The sequence below is a fragment of the Pimephales promelas genome, chromosome 7, assembly GCF_988280905.1.
Source record: "Pimephales promelas chromosome 7, fPimPro1.hap1.1, whole genome shotgun sequence".
Taxonomy (NCBI): Eukaryota; Metazoa; Chordata; class Actinopteri; order Cypriniformes; family Leuciscidae; genus Pimephales; species Pimephales promelas.
Window position 1 is genome coordinate 26,343,985 of NC_142775.1, and position 23,441 is coordinate 26,367,425.

Consider the following 23,441-nt stretch of genomic DNA (forward strand, 5'->3'; position numbering starts at 1 on the left):
CCGCCCAATATCTGGAGTCAAGTATCCTGAGCGCATTTACGGGACGGACGGATGAGGCACAGCTTTACGCAACGAGTGGGAAGTCGTGTAGGTCGCTTTAAGAGATTTACATTAATTAATCTTTCCCAACAGTCGTTTGCTGACAGTAAAGCGGGCTCAGACTCGGTGTAAACTGAAATGCGCGGTCAAGTTGTTTCGACGCTTGTGCTCCTGTTGTTGTGGTGTTGCGGGAGCGCGCCGGGTGAACGGGAACAGAAGGTGTCCAGGAGAACACCGAGGACTCGCTCCTGCCTGGACTTACCAGAGGAGATTTTGGAGCAGATGTTTGGGAGGCTCTCGGTCGGGGTGCTTAGCGCGTTTCATCACACCTTGCAGCTCGCGCCTCCAGAGCGCCAGAATCTGAGCTGTCAATCAGCGTCTCGTCTAGCTCGCGACAGACCACGTACCCCAGTGAACCTCCTCAGCCTCTCGCCGTGGGCGTACAGGTATTTATTTGAAACTAACATTTATTTGAAAAGTACATTTATGAATTTATTAAACCTTCATATTCTTTTTTTTGTTTTTGTTTTTTTTACAAAACAACATCAATATTATTTTGATGTTATCATGTTACTTGTGAAAAAGTGATGATAAACACTTTGAATCTCATTAAGGCTGCAATAGTTTTTTAAAGGCAGCCTCCATTTTTGCACTCAGGTTAAAGTCTCATGGCCCTCTATCAGAATCCAGAGTTTTGAGAAGATTGGAGAAACGTAATTTTTCGCCCGAAAAAAAAAAACAAAAAAAAAAAACGAAAGGGGTACCACTGTCGTTTTTTTTTTCGGGTCGAATTTTTGAGTTTCGATATCTCAGCTCTGGAAGGGTCGAGCCTCCATTTTTGCACTCAGGTTAAAGTCTCGTGGCCCTCTATCAGAATCCAGAGTTTTGAGAAGATTGGAGAAACTTAATTTTTCGCCCATAAAAAAAACAAAAACGAAAGGGGTACCACTGTCGTCTTTTTTTTTTTTTCGGGTCAAATTTTTGAGTTTGGACATCTCAGCTCTGGAAGGGTCTAGAGCCTCCATTTTTGCACTCAGGTCAAAGTCTCATGGCCCTCTATCAGAATCCAGAGTTTTGAGTAAAATGGAGAAACTTAATTTTTCGCCCAAAAAAAAAAAACAAAAACGAAAGGGTTACCACTGTCGTTTTTTTTTTTTTCGGGTCGAATTTTTGAGTTTCGATATCTCAGCTCTGGAAGGGTCTAGAGCCTCCATTTTTGCACTCGGGTTAAAGTCTCATGGCCCTCTATCAGAATCCAGAGTTAAATGGAGAAACTTAATTTTTCTCCCAAAAAAACAAAAGGGGTACAACTGTCGTTTTTTTTTTTTTTTTTTCGGGTCGAATTTTTGAGTTTCGATATCTCAGCTCTGGAAGGGTCTAGAGCCTCCATTTTTGCACTCAGGTTAAAGTCTCATGGCCCTCTATGAGAATCCAGAGTTTTGAGAAGATTGGAGAAACTTAATTTTTCGCCCGAAAAAAAAAACAAAAAAAACGAAAGGGGTACCACTGTCGTTTTTTTTTTTCGGGTCGAATTTTTGTGTTTCGATATCTCAGCTCTGGAAGGGTCTAGAGCCTCCATTTTTGCACTCAGGTTAAAGTCTCATGGCCCTCTATCAGAATCCAGAGTTTTGAGAAGATTGGAGAAACTTAATTTTTCGCCCAAAAAAAAACAAAAAACGAAAGGGGTACCACTGTCGTTTTTTTTTTTTCGGGTGGAATTTTTGAGTTTCGATATCTCAGCTCTGGAAGGGTCTAGAGCCTCCATTTTTGCACTCAGGTTAAAGTCTCATGGCCCTCTATCAGAATCCAGAGTTTTGAGAAGATTGGAGAAACTTAATTTTTTGCCCGAAAAACAAAAAAAACAAAAGGGGTACCACTGTCGTTTTTTTTTTTTCGGGTCAAATTTTTGAGTTTTGATATCTCAGCTCTGGAAGGGTCTAGAGCCTCCATTTTTGCACTCAGGTTAAAGTCTCATGGCCCTCTATCAGAATCCAGAGTTTTGAGAAGATTGGAGAAACTAAATTTTTCGCCCGAAAAAAAAAACGAAAGGGGTACCACTGTCGTTTTTTTTTCGGGTTGAATTTTTGAGTTTCGATATCTCAGCTCTGGAAGGGTCTAGAGCCTCAATTTTTGCACTCAGGTTAAAGTCTCATGGCCCTCTATCAGAATCCAGAGTTTTGAGAAGATTGGAGAAACTTAATTTTTCGCCAAAAAAAAAACAAAAACGAAAGGGGTACCACTGTCGTTTTTTTTTTTTCGGGTCGAATTTTTGAGTTTCGATATCTCAGCTCTGGAAGGGTCTAGAGCCTCCATTTTTGCACTCAGGTTAAAGTCTCATGGCCCTCTATCAGAATCCAGAGTTTTGAGAAGATTGGAGAAACTTAATTTTTCGCCCGAAAAAAGCAAAAAACAAAAGGGGTACCACTGTCGTTTTTTTTTTCGGGTCGAATTTTTGAGTTTCGATATCTCAGCTCTGGAAGGGTCTAGAGCCTCCATTTTTGCACTCAGGTTAAAGTCTCATGGCCCTCTATCAGAATCCAGAGTTTTGAGAAGATTGGAGAAACTTAATTTTTCGCCCGAAAAAAGCAAAAAACAAAAGGGGTACCACGGTCGTTTTTTTTTCGGGTCGAATTTTTGAGTTTCGATATCTCAGCCCTGGAAGGGTCTAGAGCCTCCATTTTTGCACTCAGGTTAAAGTCTCATGGCCCTCTACCAGAGTCCAGAGTTTTGAGAAGATTGGAGAAACTTAATTTTTCGCCCGAAAAAAGCAAAAAACAAAAGGGGTACCACTGTCGTTTTTTTTTCGGGTCGAATTTTTGAGTTTCGATATCTCAGCTCTGGAAGGGTCTAGAGCCTCCATTTTTGCACTCAGGTTAAAGTCTCATGGCCCTCTATCAGAATCCAGAGTTTTGAGAAGATTGGAGAAACTTAATTTTTCGCCCGAAAAAAAAAACGAAAGAGGTACCACTGTCGTTTTTTTTTTTTCGGGTTGAATTTTTGAGTTTCGATATCTCAGCTCTGGAAGGGTCTAGAGCCTCAATTTTTGCACTCAGGTTAAAGTCTCATGGCCCTCTATCAGAATCCAGAGTTTTGAGAAGATTGGAGAAACTTAATTTTTCGCCCGAAAAAAGCAAAAAACAAAAGGGGTACCACTGTCGTTTTTTTTTCGGGTCGAATTTTTGAGTTTCGATATCTCAGCCCTGGAAGGGTCTAGAGCCTCCATTTTTGCACTCAGGTTAAAGTCTCGTGGCCCTCTATCAGAGTCCAGAGTTTTGAGAAGATTAGAGAAACTTAATTTTTCGCCCGAAAAAAGCAAAAAACAAAAGGGGTACCACTGTCGTTTTTTTCTTCGGGTCGAATTTTTGAGTTTCGATATCTCAGCTCTGGAAGGGTCTAGAGCCTCCATTTTTGCACTCAGGTTAAAGTCTCATGGCCCTCTATCAGAATCCAGAGTTTTGAGAAGATTGGAGAAACTTAATTTTTCGCCCAAAAAAAAAAACCGAAAGGGGTACCACTGTCGTTTTTTTTTTCGGGTTGAATTTTTGAGTTTCGATATCTCAGCTCTGGAAGGGTCTAGAGCCTCAATTTTTGCACTCAGGTTAAAGTCTCATGGCCCTCTATCAGAATCCAGAGTTTTGAGAAGATTGGAGAAACTTAATTTTTCGCCCGAAAAAAAAAAAACGAAAGGGGTACCACTGTCGTTTTTTTTTTTCGGGTTGAATTTTTGAGTTTCGATATCTCAGCTCTGGAAGGGTCTAGAGCCTCAATTTTTGCACTCAGGTTAAAGTCTCATGGCCCTCTATCAGAATCCAGAGTTTTGAGAAGATTGGAGAAACTTAATTTTTCGCCCAAAAAAAAAAAAACGAAAGGGGTACCACTGTCGTTTTTTTTTTTTTTTCGGGTGGAATTTTTGAGTTTCGATATCTCAGCTCTGGAAGGGTCTAGAGCCTCCATTTTTGCACTCAGGTTAAAGTCTCATGGCCCTCTATCAGAGTCCAGAGTTTTGAGAAGATTGGAGAAACTTAATTTTTCGCCCGAAAAAAGCAAAAAACAAAAAGGGTACCACTGTCGTTTTTTTTTTTCGGGTCGAATTTTTGAGTTTTGATATCTCAGCTCTGGAAGGGTCTAGAGCCTCCATTTTTGCACTCAGCTTAAAGTCTCATGGCCCTCTACCAGAGTCCAGAGTTTTGAGAAGATTGGAGAAACTTAATTTTTCGCCCGAAAAAAGCAAAAAACAAAAGGGGTACCACTGTCGTTTTTTTTTCGGGTCGAATTTTTGAGTTTCGATATCTCAGCCCTGGAAGGGTCTAGAGCCTCCATTTTTGCACTCAGGTTAAAGTCTCATGGCCCTCTATCAGAATCCAGAGTTTTGAGAAGATTGGAGAAACTTAATTTTTCGCCCAAAAAAACAAAAACGAAAGGGGTACCACTGTCGTTTTTTTTTTTTCGGGTCGAATTTTTGAGTTTCGATATCTCAGCTCTGGAAGGGTCTAGAGCCTCCATTTTTGCACTCAGCTTAAAGTCTCATGGCCCTCTACCAGAGTCCAGAGTTTTGAGAAGATTGGAGAAACTTAATTTTTCGCCCGAAAAAAGCAAAAAACAAAAGGGGTACCACTGTCGTTTTTTTTTCGGGTCGAATTTTTGAGTTTCGATATCTCAGCCCTGGAAGGGTCTAGAGCCTCCATTTTTGCACTCAGGTTAAAGTCTCATGGCCCTCTATCAGAATCCAGAGTTTTGAGAAGATTGGAGAAACTTAATTTTTCGCCCAAAAAAACAAAAACGAAAGGGGTACCACTGTCGTTTTTTTTTTTTCGGGTCGAATTTTTGAGTTTCGATATCTCAGCTCTGGAAGGGTCTAGAGCCTCCATTTTTGCACTCAGGTTAAAGTCTCATGGCCCTCTATCAGAGTCCAGAGTTTTGAGAAGATTGGAGAAACGTAATTTTTTGCCCGAAAAAAGCAAAAAACAAAAGGGGTACCACTGTCGTTTTTTTTTTTCGGGTCGAATTTTTGAGTTTTGATATCTCAGCTCTGAAAGGGTCTAGAGCCTCAATTTTTGCACTCAGGTTAAAGTCTCATGGCCCTCTATCAGAATCCAGAGTTTTGAGAAGATTGGAGAAACTTAATTTTTCGCCCGAAAAAAGCAAAAAACAAAAGGGGTACCACTGTCGTTTTTTTTTCGGGTCGAATTTTTGAGTTTCGATATCTCAGCTCTGGAAGAGTCTAGAGCCTAAATTTTTGCACTCAGGTTAAAGTCTCATGGCCCTCTATCAGAATCCAGAGTTTTGAGAAGATTGGAGAAACTTAATTTTTCGCCCGAAAAAAAAAAACGAAAGAGGTACCACTGTCGTTTTTTTTTTTTCGGGTTGAATTTTTGAGTTTCGATATCTCAGCTCTGGAAGGGTCTAGAGCCTGTTAAGGCAAAAATTCAATAAACAGACATCACTTCGTAAGAGACACTCTGAGTCAAATTAATAAAGGAAAAGGTTTATTATTCTTGCAAGAACAATAAGGCTCAGTCACCAACACAGATTACTGCGAAGTGGAGTGACGCCCCGAACACAGGCCGGGGTGAAGACTAAATAGCCCTCCCCTAGGTTATTTACTGCAAGCCGAGCCTTCTCTGTAAATTTCCACAAAGTTATAGGATTCATGATGCCAGGTTAGATTTACTAACCCCCTCAACCCCTCCCAGTCTAAGATGACCCCTGACCCGGCCGGTCCTCTGGTGCCTAGCTCCACTCTTGATAAGGGAGAACAATTAATACGTGTGAGATTAAAATTTCCACAACAATTCCCCCCTGTTTATCATTAGGTTACCCATAATCATAATAATAAACAAAGACAAATTTTAAGCCCAACATCACATTTATACCCTTCAATTGATTTTCGCATAAATGATCACTCTGCTTAAACATCTGTTGAAAAAATAGTATTTGTAAAAGAAGAAAGCTTAAGGCTGTTTTTGCGGAGTAAAGCTCCATTAATTGTCTAGCAAGCAAGTAAAGCATTTTATTTGAAGCCGGGCTAAATGAATAATCACTGTTATTGCACTCCTGATAAAAATCAGACCCTCAGTCACTCCAAATATATAAGAAATAGGTTATTGATTAGCAAGAAAAACAACCAACAAAACCCCATAATTGTTCCAATATGATATTAAAATACACCAAAATGCAGCAGTCCTATATCGCTACAATTGGCAGTACCGTCTGGATTATCCAGTACACCCATCCTCCCCACATAGACATGAACCACCCAACCCATGCCCCATTAGCATGTTCAGGCTCCTTTACCACCTGTCTCATGTGTTCAATCCACCAGTTATGTTGTCACTATAGTCTGCAATGTTAAAACAAGACTTCTAATTCAATTTAGTAAGCCCTATTGAATGCCGTTTAACAAATCTTACCAGATAAGACTTATAATTTTATCCTTTCTTGTAACCAAATTAGTTGTTCAAAATGAACTCTAATATCTCTAGTACAGACACATCGATCAATACATTTCCTATATTTTGCACCAATCAAATCAATACTTAGTTTGATTCAAACAAAATTATCAAAATCATCACAGAAACAAATTCTCCTGTTAACTTAAACCATCAGTTAGCAGGTGGTTCCTCCAGGTGTGTTGATCATCTCGTTCGCCCCATGGACGTTCCATGTTCACCAGGGTGACACTTTGCGTGCCGTCGCAATGGTCTTCCCACGTCGGGAGGGAGGCTGTTACTAGCACTAGCCTTTGACCCCTCACTTTATGCTCTATTGGATGGTTGAGGCCTGCTGGTGTTGTCTTAAGGTGAGAGGCTTGGACCCAGTTGTCACATTCTCTGATCCTTTCAAGGTTTCCCTTAATTCACGACCGCACCCCCACTGGAGTGAACCATTTCTTGCCTGCTTTCACCTGCGAACAGAGACCTTAACTATTCTTGTTAGTGACAACATCTATTAACTCATCTGCTTGTCTGGCCGGTCTTCCCCTTTTAATGTGACCTGTGGAATCAATAACCTGAAACATTATCACTGGATCTTAATATCATTCAGAGTCCTTTTTCCTCTGGGAAACATTCAACTCATATTGCTCATGTCCTCAGCATAACGTTTACATTTGAAACAGAATCAGTTCTGTTTGCTGCAATCCATCCTGAGATTCTGTAAAAGGAAAATCTTAGTTATGCGCTGCGCAGGTGTGACACCGTTCCGTCACACTAATAACCCAGGCCAGGGTAGTTAGCCAAATTCATCCCTAGCCATTATTTTATTAGACACATTCTGCTCATGTCTTAAAAGTCTTTATGATCTGTAGAGAAAAACATATGTCGAGGTTATTTTCAGATACACGTAGTTTCCTTTGTCTGTTGTGCTGCCATGGCCTTCGCTGCTGCCTCTGCCCTGGCGTCTCCTGTTAAACAGTCCTGAAATTGTGTTATCAGCGTGTGCAGCCCACTTATAGACAGCAATATTGCCCCTCCTGTGCAATGGCTTTCAGCAAATTTGAACCCCTCAGTAAACCCATATTTGGCAATTGTTACCATCCCCCTTTTGATGCATGACCCAGCTCATGCATCAATTCAAATTAATCTAATTCTCCAATCAACACTAACCCAAACAGCATCCTTCAACCAATTTTCGCCCAGACATCTTTTTCTGCCTCTGAAACAAAAATATTACTTAAAGGCCCAATCTCACCTTCTTATCGAAGTTTTTTGAAGGGCAATGGCCCTGAGTCTCACAGCGAATCCTGCTTTTCAGGCCTGTTGTTTGGTCTCTCAAGTCAGTTATCTACAAACATTTCCAAAGTCATCAATTGTTTCTATCAGGTCAGGTCGTGCTGTACAGACTTAGTCTATGTCAGTCAAACATGTCCCCCTCAGTTCATAATTGTTAAGGACTCTCTTAATAATTCGATATTAACTTAGCCATTTTTCTTTGTTGTTGCCGTCAAATCTACACCCTTTTCGTTGATCTCAACCCCTGACAGACCCGACAGACGTCCGTCAACAAATTCACAATTCCAATTTACAACTACATCATGAATGACAAAACTATTACTGCTAGACAGAGCTTGATGACCAATCAACTTAAAGCTCGTCAGAATTTTCCTTTAAAGTTTGTCATTTGCCTTGGCCCATCTGTGATGATAAAACTCACAAAAGCATAAAATGCTTTCACTATTAAACACACACACACACACACACACACACACACACACTCATACCTGACTATGAACTGCATATTTTCATATTCAAATCTTTCGAATAAGATTTTAAACTTTACATTTTCTTGTAACCTTTACCTAATTTTACATGGTTTCTGAACCATCTTTCAAAGCATGTCTGTTCATTATTCATTCGAATTTAACATGGTCAGCTGGTTGTTTTGGTTCATTATCATTATTTTGCTTTAGCAGGCCAATAACAGAAAGACAGACACAGTTCCTTCCTCCACTCAAGTCTCTCTCACTATAACAAAATAATCTTTTCAACAGCCTCCTAAGACTGTAACTTAGACAACATTTAAACGCATTACAATATCCTTTGACCATTCACCTTTGTTATCCAGACTTTTCTTAAATCTACAAAAGCTGTCTTTATCTTTAGTCACCACCATGTCTAATGACCTTCAGGAGTCAAAACTATGTTAGACATATTCTAAATCTACACTATAATTTTCCTTGCCCATAAGGTAACCGAAATCCAAAAGTTTTGTTACTGTCTCCACAACAACTAATGGGAATCACTTCATGGCCCTGACTGAACCCCGAAGCCCCCTTCCTGTTAGCTCTTTATCTATAATCTCCATCAGGGTGTGGTCCCCTGGCATACATAGAGCTTGTCATAATGAGAAACAAGCCATGCAGTGAATGCGGTTTCTGGTGAGTGGGATAGAGGGACTTACGTTCCTGGGGCAGACTGCCGTGACTCCTCACAGCTCCATCCCCCCTAACGATACAGGATGCTGTTGGCCTCGCAGACACCCGTCCACTCTCATACCCAACCTCACATAAACACCTCCATCAGGAGATGCCCAGTGTCTGCGTGATCCCCCTGCCTTAGGTTGCCTCCTATTTGGCCAAAGAAGGTCTTACCCGTCATCGAGATGACCACTCGTGCACACATGGTAACCGCCATTTTCTCAAAACCGTTTTCTTCAACAAAATCTGTTGTTTCTGGAGCTTAGGAAAAATATTCAAGAGTCACCAGGGCCATTCGGATTGCCTAATAGTTGTAACACAGGGAGACAGGTTAATAACAACAGTATTCAATCACTTAAATCCATTAACCATCTTAAAAGCAGCAACTAGCTACTCAGTGGATTTAGATCACAACCGTACATTCAGTGCACTTCATCTGTAGGCGGAGCCATCGTCCCCGCCCCCGTTTCATGGTGGGGACTAAGATTTTCAGACAAATAAGTTATTGGTTCACAAACAACCTAGTCAAAGATGTATCTTCGTTTCGTCTATTATTATTTTAATGACTTCTTGAAAGTCCTTCAGTTTTACTTTTAAAACATTTAAAATACAAATTGCCTCTGAATGGCAATGATTTCTCTTAACATCTCTGTGTCTATGATCTTCAACTGAAACACTGTGTTTTAATACAAATAGCTTATTATCACTAATGACACAGGCTCAGATAACATCTGTAGCTGACATTGAATGAGAGAGAGACTGTGAGGTATTCAGGACTGGTACTGCGCGCTCATAAACTTCTAACATCAAACTTTATATTCTATTCCAGCTTAAGGCATCTTTGCCAGAAATTACATACGGTTTCAAATAAACATTATTTACATTTGTCTTTTGCCCACATCAGGGAATTAGGCATTACTAATTTCCTCTCAGATTGAGTCTCCGTTGCACTGGCAGTTTTCAGCCACAGTACACATCAGATTCAGATAAGCAAACTGTTTCATTACAGCCCAAAACAAACTTATCTTTTTGAAAGCTAAACATCGGCTTCTAGTTCTTTCATGGTCAACTTCTCAAGTTGTTTGTTTAATCAGCATTCAACAACTGCTAATAAAGTACTGCTTTATTTGTTCTTAAATAAAAATAGTTATTCTAGTTCTCAATAACGTTTCTCATTTCTCAATCTCAATTTTAATCGTCAAGTTCTCAACCATTGCTTAATATTCGACTTAAGTTTTCTCTTGGAGTTTATCAGTCTCCAATTAGGATTCACACTAACTTTGACGAGGCAAGCACTCTCTGCTTGTGATACCTTTGCAGTTATTGTAAATCATCTGTGCGATTAGTCTCTCTATATCATCTAAAACCTTTTTACAATGTTTAATTAAAACACAATCATCCTTTTAGTTACTTTGATATATTTTGCAACTTACATTTGTTGGAGTCATTCATTTTACATCAAACTGTAGGCCTATTCATCAATTCACTTTTAAAAATTACTATTATAGATCCTTTCTTCAAAAGGATTCACTTTAAAACTTCAATCTTTTGACCTTGTTTTTATCTTTCATTTCTCAGACAAAAAATTGTAATGTCGTCATTTAAACACGGATCTACTTCCAAACCCACATTAATACCAGAAATGTGTTGTCTGTTATCACATTTTAAAACACATTCTCTGTGGGCATTTACAGTTACGTGTTAAATAATCCTGCTGACCACAATTAAAACACTCTCTATCCGCTCCAACTTACTGCACACACTTGAAGCAGTGTGTGACCCATTCAGGAATGCACACAGAGCCACTGATAAGCAGTTCTCTGTATTCTTTTACAGTCCACCAGTGGCGGATTTAATCACAATAGCCCAATCATAATCTTCTTCATTATTATTGACAGAACATTAATTTTCATTAGCCGCATCGAAATGCTCAAAATATTCTAAGTTGTTTTCACAAAGTTTCTTGACTGTACCCTTTAGGTTCAAACAATGGTTGTCAAACCAAAATTAAACATAATTTCAATCATTATTTTACCACTAAAATATAAAATTGTTCCCCATTCTGCTTAATGAAACATTCCTTATCTTTATATAACTGTTAATCATACTCAATGCCTTTGTTTTATCTGAAACTTATTTTCATATAAGTTCAACTTAACCTGACTTAACAGTCGCTCATAAATAGTTCCATGAATTCTTTCAGAATTTTCTTTTCTCTCTACCAGCTTCCTCAAGCCAAATGTCCACTGTCTGTTCACATTTTTACATTCATGATGAACGCAGCCACAACAGCCTGTTTGCTTTTCGCTGCCCTGTTCCACTGATTTCTTCACTAGCCTACCTTTAGCCTGGTAGCGCTCAGTGTTCCCTCACTGGGAAAATCATGATACTTTATCAATTTTTCTATATCCACACACTTCTGCCCATAATGTTTTCTCATTTGACCAAAACACTGGTGTATCATATCTGGCAAGCTTGCTCTGAGATTTCCCCATACTGGCTGTTTCTATTTCCCCCGTGGATTTTCCCTCCGACGCGTCTAATAATCTGTCGGACGTCTCCAACAGATCCGATCTCTTAACCCAAGATCGGTCAAGGTGCACTACCAGCGCTTTATCTACTGGAAATCTTTTGACCCCGCTGCAGATCTTCAATTACCCCACAGATTAGAGTCCACCTGAAATCTCTTGACCTGCTTTCAGCTCTCAAGTGATCTCGGACCGTAATCTGGGCGAAATCTCTGACCTGACAAATGTCAATTAATTTCAGATTTACGAAAACTCAGTGTCCATGTGAAATTTCTTGACCTGACAACAGGTCTCAATTAATCTTGGACTACTCTCTTATTCGCAATTTACGAAAACTCAGTGTCCATGTGAAATCTCTTGACCTGCCAACAGGTCTCAATTAATTTTGGACTACTCTCTTATTCGCAACCACCGAAATAGACCCCAGCCAGTACAGTTCCTCTCAATTATATACCCAATATAAAATGAATTTAGCTGTGTCTTACCAGGATGTCTTTTCTCTGTGCCTCGGGTTCTTTTTTTTGATTCCAGTGGAGCCTCTCCTGGGCCTGATAGCGGTCGGCCCCTCTCTCTCAAGCTTACGAGGTAGAGCTGGAACTGCTCAGTCCAGGTGGCCAAACACCGTCCGCTCTCAGGTCCAGAAGGCACTTCCAAGGAATCCCATTCTTCTGACACCAATTGTTAAGGCAAAAATTCAATAAACAGACATCACTTCGTAAGAGACACTCTGAGTCAAATTAATAAAGGAAAAGGTTTATTATTCTTGCAAGAACAATAAGGCTCAGTCACCAACACAGATTACTGCGAAGTGGAGTGACGCCCAGAACACAGGCCGGGGTGAAGACTAAATAGCCCTCCCCAAGGTTATTTACTGCAAGCCGAGCCTTCTCTGTAAATTTCCACAAAGTTATAGGATTCATGATGCCAGGTTAGATTTACTAACCCCCTCAACCCCTCCCAGTCTAAGATGACCCCTGACCCGGCCGGTCCTCTGGTGCCTAGCTCCACTCTTGATAAGGGAGAACAATTAATACGTGTGAGATTAAAATTTCCACAACAAGCCTCAATTTTTGCACTCAGGTTAAAGTCTCATGGCCCTCTATCAGAATCCAGAGTTTTGAGAAGATTGGAGAAACTTAATTTTTCGCCCGAAAAAAGCAAAAAACAAAAGGGGTACCACTGTCGTTTTTTTTTTCGGGTCGAATTTTTGAGTTTCGATATCTCAGCCCTGGAAGGGTCTAGAGCCTCCATTTTTGCACTCAGGTTAAAGTCTCGTGGCCCTCTATCAGAGTCCAGAGTTTTGAGAAGATTAGAGAAACTTAATTTTTCGCCCGAAAAAAGCAAAAAACAAAAGGGGTACCACTGTCGTTTTTTTTTTCGGGTCGAATTTTTGAGTTTCGATATCTCAGCTCTGGAAGGGTCTAGAGCCTCCATTTTTGCACTCAGGTTAAAGTCTCATGGCCCTCTATCAGAATCCAGAGTTTTGAGAAGATTGGAGAAACTTAATTTTTCGCCCAAAAAAAAAAACCGAAAGGGGTACCACTGTCGTTTTTTTTTTTCGGGTTGAATTTTTGAGTTTCGATATCTCAGCTCTGGAAGGGTCTAGAGCCTCAATTTTTGCACTCAGGTTAAAGTCTCATGGCCCTCTATCAGAATCCAGAGTTTTGAGAAGATTGGAGAAACTTAATTTTTCGCCCGAAAAAAAAAAAACGAAAGGGGTACCACTGTCGTTTTTTTTTTTCGGGTTGAATTTTTGAGTTTCGATATCTCAGCTCTGGAAGGGTCTAGAGCCTCAATTTTTGCACTCAGGTTAAAGTCTCATGGCCCTCTATCAGAATCCAGAGTTTTGAGAAGATTGGAGAAACTTAATTTTTCGCCCAAAAAAAAAAAAACGAAAGGGGTACCACTGTCGTTTTTTTTTTTCGGGTTGAATTTTTGAGTTTCGATATCTCAGCTCTGGAAGGGTCTAGAGCCTCAATTTTTGCACTCAGGTTAAAGTCTCATGGCCCTCTATCAGAATCCAGAGTTTTGAGAAGATTGGAGAAACTTAATTTTTCGCCCGAAAAAAGCAAAAAACAAAAAGGGTACCACTGTCGTTTTTTTTTTTCGGGTCGAATTTTTGAGTTTTGATATCTCAGCTCTGGAAGGGTCTAGAGCCTCCATTTTTGCACTCAGCTTAAAGTCTCATGGCCCTCTACCAGAGTCCAGAGTTTTGAGAAGATTGGAGAAACTTAATTTTTCGCCCGAAAAAAGCAAAAAACAAAAGGGGTACCACTGTCGTTTTTTTTTCGGGTCGAATTTTTGAGTTTCGATATCTCAGCCCTGGAAGGGTCTAGAGCCTCCATTTTTGCACTCAGGTTAAAGTCTCATGGCCCTCTATCAGAATCCAGAGTTTTGAGAAGATTGGAGAAACTTAATTTTTCGCCCAAAAAAACAAAAACGAAAGGGGTACCACTGTCGTTTTTTTTTTTTCGGGTCGAATTTTTGAGTTTCGATATCTCAGCTCTGGAAGGGTCTAGAGCCTCCATTTTTGCACTCAGGTTAAAGTCTCATGGCCCTCTATCAGAGTCCAGAGTTTTGAGAAGATTGGAGAAACGTAATTTTTTGCCCGAAAAAAGCAAAAAACAAAAGGGGTACCACTGTCGGTTTTTTTTTTCGGGTCGAATTTTTGAGTTTTGATATCTCAGCTCTGAAAGGGTCTAGAGCCTCAATTTTTGCACTCAGGTTAAAGTCTCATGGCCCTCTATCAGAATCCAGAGTTTTGAGAAGATTGGAGAAACTTAATTTTTCGCCCGAAAAAAGCAAAAAACAAAAGGGGTACCACTGTCGTTTTTTTTTCGGGTCGAATTTTTGAGTTTCGATATCTCAGCCCTGGAAGGGTCTAGAGCCTCCATTTTTGCGCTCAGGTTAAAGTCTCATGGCCCTCTATCAGAGTCCAGAGTTTTGAGAAGATTAGAGAAACTTAATTTTTCGCCCGAAAAAAGCAAAAAACAAAAGGGGTACCACTGTCTTTTTTTTTTCGGGTTGAATTTTTGAGTTTCGATATCTCAGCTCTGGAAGGGTCTAGAGCCTCAATTTTTGCACTCAGGTTAAAGTCTCATGGCCCTCTATCAGAATCCAGAGTTTTGAGAAGATTGGAGAAACTTAATTTTTCGCCCGAAAAAAGCAAAAAACAAAAGGGGTACCACTGTCGTTTTTTTTTCGGGTCGAATTTTTGAGTTTCGATATCTCAGCCCTGGAAGGGTCTAGAGCCTCCATTTTTGCGCTCAGGTTAAAGTCTCATGGCCCTCTATCAGAGTCCAGAGTTTTGAGAAGATTAGAGAAACTTAATTTTTCGCCCGAAAAAAGCAAAAAACAAAAGGGGTACCACTGTCTTTTTTTTTTCGGGTTGAATTTTTGAGTTTCGATATCTCAGCTCTGGAAGGGTCTAGAGCCTCAATTTTTGCACTCAGGTTAAAGTCTCATGGCCCTCTATCAGAATCCAGAGTTTTGAGAAGATTGGAGAAACTTAATTTTTCGCCCAAAAAAAAAAAACGAAAGGGGTACCACTGTCGTTTTTTTTTTTTTCGGGTCGAATTTTTGAGTTTCGATATCTCAGCTCTGGAAGGGTCTAGAGCCTCAATTTTTGCACTCAGGTTAAAGTCTCATGGCCCTCTATCAGAATCCAGAGTTTTGAGAAGATTGGAGAAACTTAATTTTTCGCCCGAAAAAAGCAAAAAACAAAAGGGGTACCACTGTCGTTTTTTTTTCGGGTCGAATTTTTGAGTTTCGATATCTCAGCCCTGGAAGGGTCTAGAGCCTCCATTTTTGCACTCAGGTTAAAGTCTCATGGCCCTCTATCAGAGTCCAGAGTTTTGAGAAGATTAGAGAAACATAATTTTTCGCCCGAAAAAAAGCAAAAAACAAAAGGGGTACCACTGTCGTTTTTTTTTTCGGGTCGAATTTTTGAGTTTCGATATCTCAGCTCTGGAAGGGTCTAGAGCCTCCATTTTTGCACTCAGGTTAAAGTCTCATGGCCCTCTATCAGAATCCAGAGTTTTGAGAAGATTGGAGAAACTTAATTTTTCGCCCAAAAAAAAAAAACGAAAGGGGTACCACTGTCGTTTTTTTTTTTTTTTCGGGTCGAATTTTTGAGTTTCGATATCTCAGCTCTGGAAGGTACTAGAGCCTCCATTTTTGCACTCAGGTTAAAGTCTCATGGCCCTCTATCAGAATCCAGAGTTTTGAGAAGATTGGAGAAACTTAATTTTTCGCCCGAAAAAAAAACCCGAAAGGGGTACCACTGTCGTTTTTTTTTTCGGGTTGAATTTTTGAGTTTCGATATCTCAGCTCTGGAAGGGTCTAGAGCCTCAATTTTTGCACTCAGGTTAAAGTCTCATGGCCCTCTATCAGAATCCAGAGTTTTGAGAAGATTGGAGAAACTTAATTTTTTGCCCAAAAAAAAAAAAACGAAAGGGGTACCACTGTCGTTTTTTTTTTTTCGGGTTGAATTTTTGAGTTTCGATATCTCAGCTCTGGAAGGGTCTAGAGCCTCAATTTTTGCACTCAGGTTAAAGTCTCATGGCCCTCTATCAGAATCCAGAGTTTTGAGAAGATTGGAGAAACTTAATTTTTCGCCCGAAAAAAGCAAAAAACAAAAGGGGTACCACTGTCGTTTTTTTTCGGGTCGAGTTTTGAGAAGATTGGAGAAACTTAATTTTTCGCCCGAAAAAAAAAAACGAAAGGGGTACCACTGTCGTTTTTTTTTTTGGGTTGAATTTTTGAGTTTCGATATCTCAGCTCTGGAAGGGTCTAGAGCCTCAATTTCTGCACTCAGGTTAAAGTCTCATGGCCCTCTATCAGAATCCAGAGTTTTGAGAAGATTGGAGAAACTTAATTTTTCGCCAAAAAAAAAAAACGAAAGGGGTACCACTGTCGTTTTTTTTTTTCGGGTCGAATTTTTGAGTTTTGATATCTCAGCTCTGGAAGGGTCTAGAGCCTCCATTTTTGCACTCAGGTTAAAGTCTCATTGCCCTCTATCAGAATCCAGAGTTTTGAGAAGATTGGAGAAACTTAATTTTTCGCCCGAAAAAAAAAAAACGAAAGGGGTACCACTGTCGTTTTTTTTTTCGGGTTGAATTTTTGAGTTTCGATATCTCAGCTCTGGAAGGGTCTAGAGCCTCAATTTTTGCACTCAGGTTAAAGTCTCATGGCCCTCTATCAGAATCCAGAGTTTTGAGAAGATTGGAGAAACTTAATTTTTCGCCCGAAAAAAGCAAAAAACAAAAGGGGTACCACTGTCGTTTTTTTTCGGGTCGAATTTTTGAGTTTCGATATCTCAGCCCTGGAAGGGTCTAGAGCCTCCATTTTTGCACTCAGGTTAAAGTCTCATGGCCCTCTATCAGAGTCCAGAGTTTTGAGAAGATTAGAGAAACTTAATTTTTCGCCCGAAAAAAGCAAAAAACAAAAGGGGTACCACTGTCGTTTTTTTTCGGGTCGAATTTTTGAGTTTCGATATCTCAGCTCTGGAAGGGTCTAGAGCCTCCATTTTTGCACTCAGGTTAAAGTCTCATGGCCCTCTATCAGAATCCAGAGTTTTGAGAAGATTGGAGAAACTTAATTTTTCGCCCGAAAAAAAAAAACGAAAGGGGTACCACTGTCGTTTTTTTTTTCGGGTTGAATTTTTGAGTTTCGATATCTCAGCTCTGGAAGGGTCTAGAGCCTCAATTTTTGCACTCAGGTTAAAGTCTCATGGCCCTCTATCAGAATCCAGAGTTTTGAGAAGATTGGAGAAACTTAATTTTTCACCAAAAAAAAAAAAACGAAAGGGGTACCACTGTCGTTTTTTTTTTTCGGGTCGAATTTTTGAGTTTCGATATCTCAGCTCTGGAAGGGTCTAGAGCCTCCATTTTTGCACTCAGGTTAAAGTCTCATGGCCCTCTATCAGAGTCCAGAGTTTTGAGAAGATTGGAGAAACTTAATTTTTCGCCCGAAAAAAGCAAAAAACAAAAGGGGTACCACTGTCGTTTTTTTTCTTTCGGGTCGAATTTTTGAGTTTCGATATCTCAGCTCTGGAAGGGTCTAGAGCCTCCATTTTTGCACTCAGGTTAAAGTCTCATGGCCCTCTATCAGAATCCAGAGTTTTGAGAAGATTGGAGAAACTTAATTTTTCGCCCGAAAAAAAAAAAAAACGAAAGGGGTACCACTGTCGTTTTTTTTTTCGGGTTGAATTTTTGAGTTTCGATATCTCAGCTCTGGAAGGGTCCAGAGCCTCCATTTTTGCACTCAGGTTAAAGTCTCATGGCCCTCTATCAGAATCCAGAGTTTTGAGAAGATTGGAGAAACGTAATTTTTCGCCCAAAAAAAACCCCGAAAGGGGTACCACTGTCGTTTTTTTTTTTTCGGGTCGAATTTTTGAGTTTCGATATCTCAGCTCTGGAACGGTCTAGAGCCTCCATTTTTGCACTCAGGTTAAAGTCTCATGGCCCTCTATCAGAGTCCAGAGTTTTGAGAAGATTTGAGAAACTTAATTTTTCGCCCGAAAAAAGCAAAAAACAAAAGTGGTACCACTGTCGTTTTTTTATTTTTTCGGGTCGAATTTTTGAGTTTCGATATCTCAGCTCTGGAAGGGTCTATTAGGCAGCAAAGTGAAAGGTGAAACCTTTCTTTTACAAAACCTCAATTTTCAAATTTGGTCTATGAACTTTTGTTTTAGTCATTTTATTTTAATTGCAGAAGTAGTGTGTGTGCAGTGCACACACACTACTTCTCAGTTTATAAACAAAATGCACTAGGGAGGAAAATTTGTAAGAGCAGGAAAGAGGCTAAATGTATTTTACATAAATAATTTGAAATCTAGATAAATTAATAAAAAAATAGCTGCAGAGAAATTACATGTAAATGTTAACCATAACCTAATAATTATGTGAGTGTTTTCCAAGCTTTCTAAAAAGTGATTGATTTCACAAGGTCACCTTCAGTAATTCATCTCATATGTAAAGCTAGTTAACTTTCGCAAACGCAAAAGGTGTAATGTAGTTTAAATGATTATACCTTACATTTTATATTAGTCTGAAATTTACAAAGTTTACAATTATCTAATATATTTTATTCAGCTTGGTTGCGTGTTCCCGAAACCAATCATGTGAGATTTAATGTCTTGCCTGTTTAGCTGTAAGGGAAATAATTCTTTTTTTTTTTTTTTTTTTTTTTATTAATCCAAGAATCTCCCATGAGCCTGCAAGGTACCCCCGATACCTCCCGGAGGCTTATTGTTTGTGTAAGGGATGCCTGACCGGGCCAAACGGGGAGGAAAGTGACCGCTTCCGAAGCACCCCAGTGTACATGCCCACCGTCATCCTGCGCCGTACTGGCTCGTGTGTCGGGGGTCGTCATTCCTACATGGAGAGCTACGTGTCCATCGCCGTGGGATGTACTTGTGTGCCATTGTTGGAAAGAGACAGAAAAACACAGAAGAGCAACCCAAGTGTGAAAAGAGTAGCATCTAAAAATGCAGTTTCCAGCACCTTTAGAAAGAATCAAATGAACTGATCACTTGTTAGATATTTTTTATTCTCTATATGTAAACCTTTTTCTGCTCTCACCAAAATAAAGACAGAACTTGGCACTGCAGATAAGCAGCTGTGAGGGCGAGCGAAAGGAAAACTTTCAGTGCCAAAATACAAACATTTACTAATCCAAAGTACTCTGGAAAAGCCAGTCAGCCTTATGGTGTTAAGTGACTAATACAGTCAAGCTGTGTGCAAGTATTAAGAAGATCACAAGAAACGCTTCTTTTAAAGGCAAGAATGAGTGTCATATTCAATGGATATCATTTCAAGAATTATTCAGCTTGACTTTGTGTCAGTCTTCATATGCTTACTTTAATAAAAAAAAACAAACAGGTAACAAGTCTAATAGTGTATAATATATTACATACTAATGCATTTCAAACATTCACTTCTATGCCCATTTTATGCTTAGAAACAAAGTTAAACTGTCTGAAATGGTTTGCTTCAATTCTATGACTGCAACTTTAAAAGATGCATGCAATGGACAATGCAAGCCAGCCAAAGCATAATCAAAGACTGATTGTGAATCTCTGATCAAGGGCCAAGTTCTCAGCTGTAATATCTGGACCCTGCAATTTTCCACTTAGAATGACAATATTTATTGTTCTGAATAATCCTCTGCTGATGGTTGATGGGAAAAACAAAGTTCAAATGTTGTCAGATTATAAGCCTTTTTTCATAAGAGAAGGCTTGATTCATAGTTAACGTAGCAGCGGAACTCATTAGCCAGATTGTGATTGTGTTTTGGTAAAAAACTGCAGATTTTCAGATCCATAAGTTTGCCAGCATGCTCCTCCATAATAGCTCCTGCAAGAATAAGGCAAAGATTAGAATACAGATCATGAGTGATAAATATAACAAATATATACAGTATATATGTGTTCGTGTACAGAGATGTATTCACTTCCACGTGCCTGTGCAGAGCAGGATTTTGCCCTTAGTGAGGTATTTAACAGTGAGTGCCACCTTGCTGAGACACTCCTCTGACAGGTATGGAGGGTCTGCGATGACAATGTCAAAGCTCTGAGGAAGGAGATCCTCAGAGAGGCACAGAGGGTTGTTGTAATCATAAAAGAAAAACTCATCTCCGTATGCTGCGAAACGTCGATCAAACTCCAGCAAGACAGCAGACACACTATCCGACCTCATGGATTCCAAACGTTTCAGCTTTTGATACACACTTGGTGCACTTATACAAGCTATCCTACAAAACAGGAATAGAACATTTGTCTGAGAGGGGACACATAAAAGGTCAGTAATACACAGTAAATACACTTATATTGTTGCATGATTTCTATTTCAAATAAATGCTGTTCTTTTGAACTTTCTATTCATCAAAGAATCCTGAAAGAAACACTTTACTTCTCATCTATTCATTAATGCGTTGTTTTTGGAGATATAAAGTACTTTTGTTTCCATATACCACACAATTCCTCAACTACACCATTAGCTTGCATATGAAATATATATTTTTTGTGATACATTGCATTTATGCTCTAGTAGGCCTTCACTTCTATGTAAAAAAATTCAGATTTATGCCAGATTTGTTTTTTGTTTTTTTGACATGAAGAAAATATAATTAGTTATTTCACATTTCCCATTAATTTCAATGTGGGGTCATATTGACCCCGAAGACCAGAAGTGTAAACATTTTTTACATACCTCCAGTCCAGAACAACCGAATCAAGCCCAGTTTTTTGTGTGTGTGTGTGTGTGTGTGTATAGATATATAATATATGAAAAGTCACAAAATCTTATTCCACTGAGATGAAGGGAACCTTTTTTTTTATTAAGTAAAGCTAAAGGTCAATTGGGGTCGTATAGAGGGCCACACGACTTTTGACCTAACTCGTTTATCAGACTGATTTGAATAGGATAGTATTGTACCATGTTGATATAAAATACAGTCAGAGAGCGAGAAAATTAATTACATTCTTTGTTTTCAACATGAAATGCATTACATTTTACATTAGTCAGGTTTTCCCAGACTGGGCTTCATAAGTTTAATGGAATCATTAAATAAAAAATAAAACACAATTTAAAAAAAATAAAAATAAGCAAAATAAAACATTTTTTTTTAAAAAAAATAGTGACAACTGATCATCTTGTGTGTTGAGTGAAATCATAGATGTGTATGATTTCACTGAACATACAAGATCAGTTAACTTTTAGTCTCCATTTACTGGCGTATCGAGGTAACGTTAACTGGCATTAAATGCAACAGAATCGCTGTCACACTGTCCTTGAGGTTTACATGCAAACCCTATTGCACAAATGTAAAATTTGGACCAAGGGAGCTTGTGACCCACCTTCCATGTTCTCCAGCCTGTTGCAGGACTTCCTCTGCTAACCTTGTGGCCGTGTCTTCACTGTACCAGAACTGACTCATGCGCTAATCACAGACATATGAACTCAGTAAGCACTTGATGTATAACAATCAACGAATTATTACGCAAGTAAAAGCACTTCTACTACATTTACTGTACCCAGTCTTCCTCCACGGCACCGACACAGAACTTGTCTGTCTGGGTCGAGTCCAGTCCGGGTCCAGTCCTTCCACTCTCGGAGTAAAACTCCTGCAACGCTGCAAGTGCCGCCGCGGAGAGCTGAGGCACATCATCTTCACTGTCGCTCATTGCAACAGATCCTTCTTCTAACAAAATTACACGGGAACTAACGTTTGGTAAAGCTGGAGGCTGGGGAAACATTCAGTTCAATGCTAACGTTAATTCAATAATTATGCTAACAGTTTTGCTAACTGTCACAATCACAAACGATATTTAATATAGAAGTAACTTTGGTTTTAACCAGACTTTAAACTTATTTTACTAATGAACGACGCCGTTACAATGCATTTGAAGCAGTTAGTAACACACGGCACGGAAAACAGCATCACACGTGTTTCCACTACGGTGGCCGAGCAAGTACAATCGCGCTATAGCGAAACATGTACACATGCCCATATTCCCAGAGCAGACTACACAATTCACAGACAATTTTGAAAATGTAAACAAAGCAAGCTGACTCACTTTTTATATCAAGTTTATATACACTTTACAGATCATTTCAGGCATTCCGAAATAACAATTAGTGCTTTGAACAATGGAAATAAGGACCATCAAACACCCTGAATAAAACAGCTGACATCCCTAATCATTTTTGGTATTTTATTGCTACAGCAACATTGACTGTTCCACAATTCTGAGTATGTGTATCTGCTAGTGTAAGTGGAACACTGTTGAAGTTTATTGTCGAAAATCAAAACCTTGATGTGAACATCAGGTGACCATGTGAGAAATGTCCATAATTGTTCAGACATGAGTTTTGTTGAATAACACTTTCTGTGATACTGCTGTAATCAGGGTGAAATAAAGACAAAGAGTAAAACTACAATCAATCAAACCAATCAATCAATCAAAAAGAAAACTCCAAACTAGCCCCCTTTTCATTCAGCTGAAGTTGTAATAAAAAAGTCAAAGTTCTGTCAACTATAATCTTATAAAAACTTTTCAGTCCTTTTAAATCCTTTCATTTTTTGTCTTTTTCAAAAATATATACACCCCTTAACACAAAAGTGATTTGGTTTTCCAAAAGGGCCTTCCTGCATTCAAAGTTTCATCGGGAAAGGCTTTTTCATTGTCATGGCAAACACCGCTCACAATCCTAAGTACCGTGAGTGCAGGACCACACGGCTCTATTGTCACTGTAGACACAGCTGGATCTGAGCTGTGAGAAACCAAATACAAAGGCACTCAAGGAGAAGCGTCTGCAGAAGACAGCGTGTGTGTGTGTGTAAAGGGGATGACGGGATCAGTTTTCAGAAAGATTACCCCGCTGCACTTCATAAATGTTCTTATGAGGACCTCTCAGTGGAAAAGTAAACAACGATCAGATCAGACCGAGATGATAATGGCCCACTGGCCGCCCCCTCTCGGCCTTCGCCTGCCTCTCTCCTCTCTCTGGAGGCATGTGTCTGAAGGCCCATAGGCGTCTCAGCCTGTGCTGCGCTGAGCATCTCCATGGTTTGGCATGGTGAAAGGCTTCTCTGAGTGGTAGAGGGGGTGGAGAGGGCAAGCTGCTGTGGACAGTTGCAGGAGGAAGTGGTTTATTTGACACACAGAAGCCCCCCCACATTGGCAACAAACTCCTCCAGGCTCTTGAGGAAGGCCACCTTCTGTTTGCGGTCCATGGTTGGAGGCGTGCTGCTGGCAGTGAGGTTGTTGAACGCGTCTGCCAGCCGCTGGTAGATCACGGCATCCCTCTGATTGGAGAGCAGCGTCTCCACCAGCTCTGAGTACTCCGCCTAAGACAAACACCATCACATCAGTATGTCACAAGATCAAGCGTTTCTTTGTTAAAACCCACTCAAAATATTATAAAATGTACTTCCAGGTCAGATTTATCTTTTGC

General features: G+C 39.7%; 3 protein-coding genes across 4 annotated transcripts in view; 1 reads left to right on the top strand and 2 right to left on the bottom strand.

Moving 5' to 3' along the window:
* Positions 1–15: 15 nt before the first annotated feature.
* On the top strand, positions 16–19,014 carry il17d (interleukin 17d). The gene is made up of 2 exons (XM_039655805.2): positions 16–485; positions 18,684–19,014. Exons 1-2 carry the CDS (start codon positions 178–180, stop codon positions 19,009–19,011), a joined length of 636 nt encoding a protein of 211 aa, XP_039511739.2. The 5' UTR covers positions 16–177; the 3' UTR covers positions 19,012–19,014.
* eef1akmt1 (EEF1A lysine methyltransferase 1) lies at positions 19,012–21,932 on the bottom strand. Of its 2 annotated transcripts, none has more exons than XM_089133291.1 (4): positions 21,518–21,932; positions 21,341–21,423; positions 19,936–20,235; positions 19,012–19,838 (listed from the first exon to the last, which is right to left on the bottom strand). In XM_089133291.1, the coding sequence occupies exons 1-4, from the start codon at positions 21,737–21,739 to the stop codon at positions 19,754–19,756; spliced, it is 690 nt and encodes a 229-aa protein (XP_088989417.1). In that variant the 5' UTR covers positions 21,740–21,932; the 3' UTR covers positions 19,012–19,753. The 2 variants fall into 2 exon arrangements, with proteins under 2 accessions (XP_088989417.1, XP_088989416.1); XM_089133290.1 differs by having other exon boundaries at positions 19,946–20,235; positions 21,518–21,926.
* A 124-nt stretch (positions 21,933–22,056) lies between these two features.
* Positions 22,057–23,441, bottom strand: part of xpo4 (exportin 4) — a 30,009-nt gene continuing 28,624 nt past the window's right edge. The window contains exon 23 of the mRNA XM_039655789.2: positions 22,057–23,334. Coding sequence (XP_039511723.1) covers positions 23,137–23,334 — 198 coding nt within the window. The 3' untranslated portion in view covers positions 22,057–23,136. The remainder of the gene's footprint in view (positions 23,335–23,441) is intronic.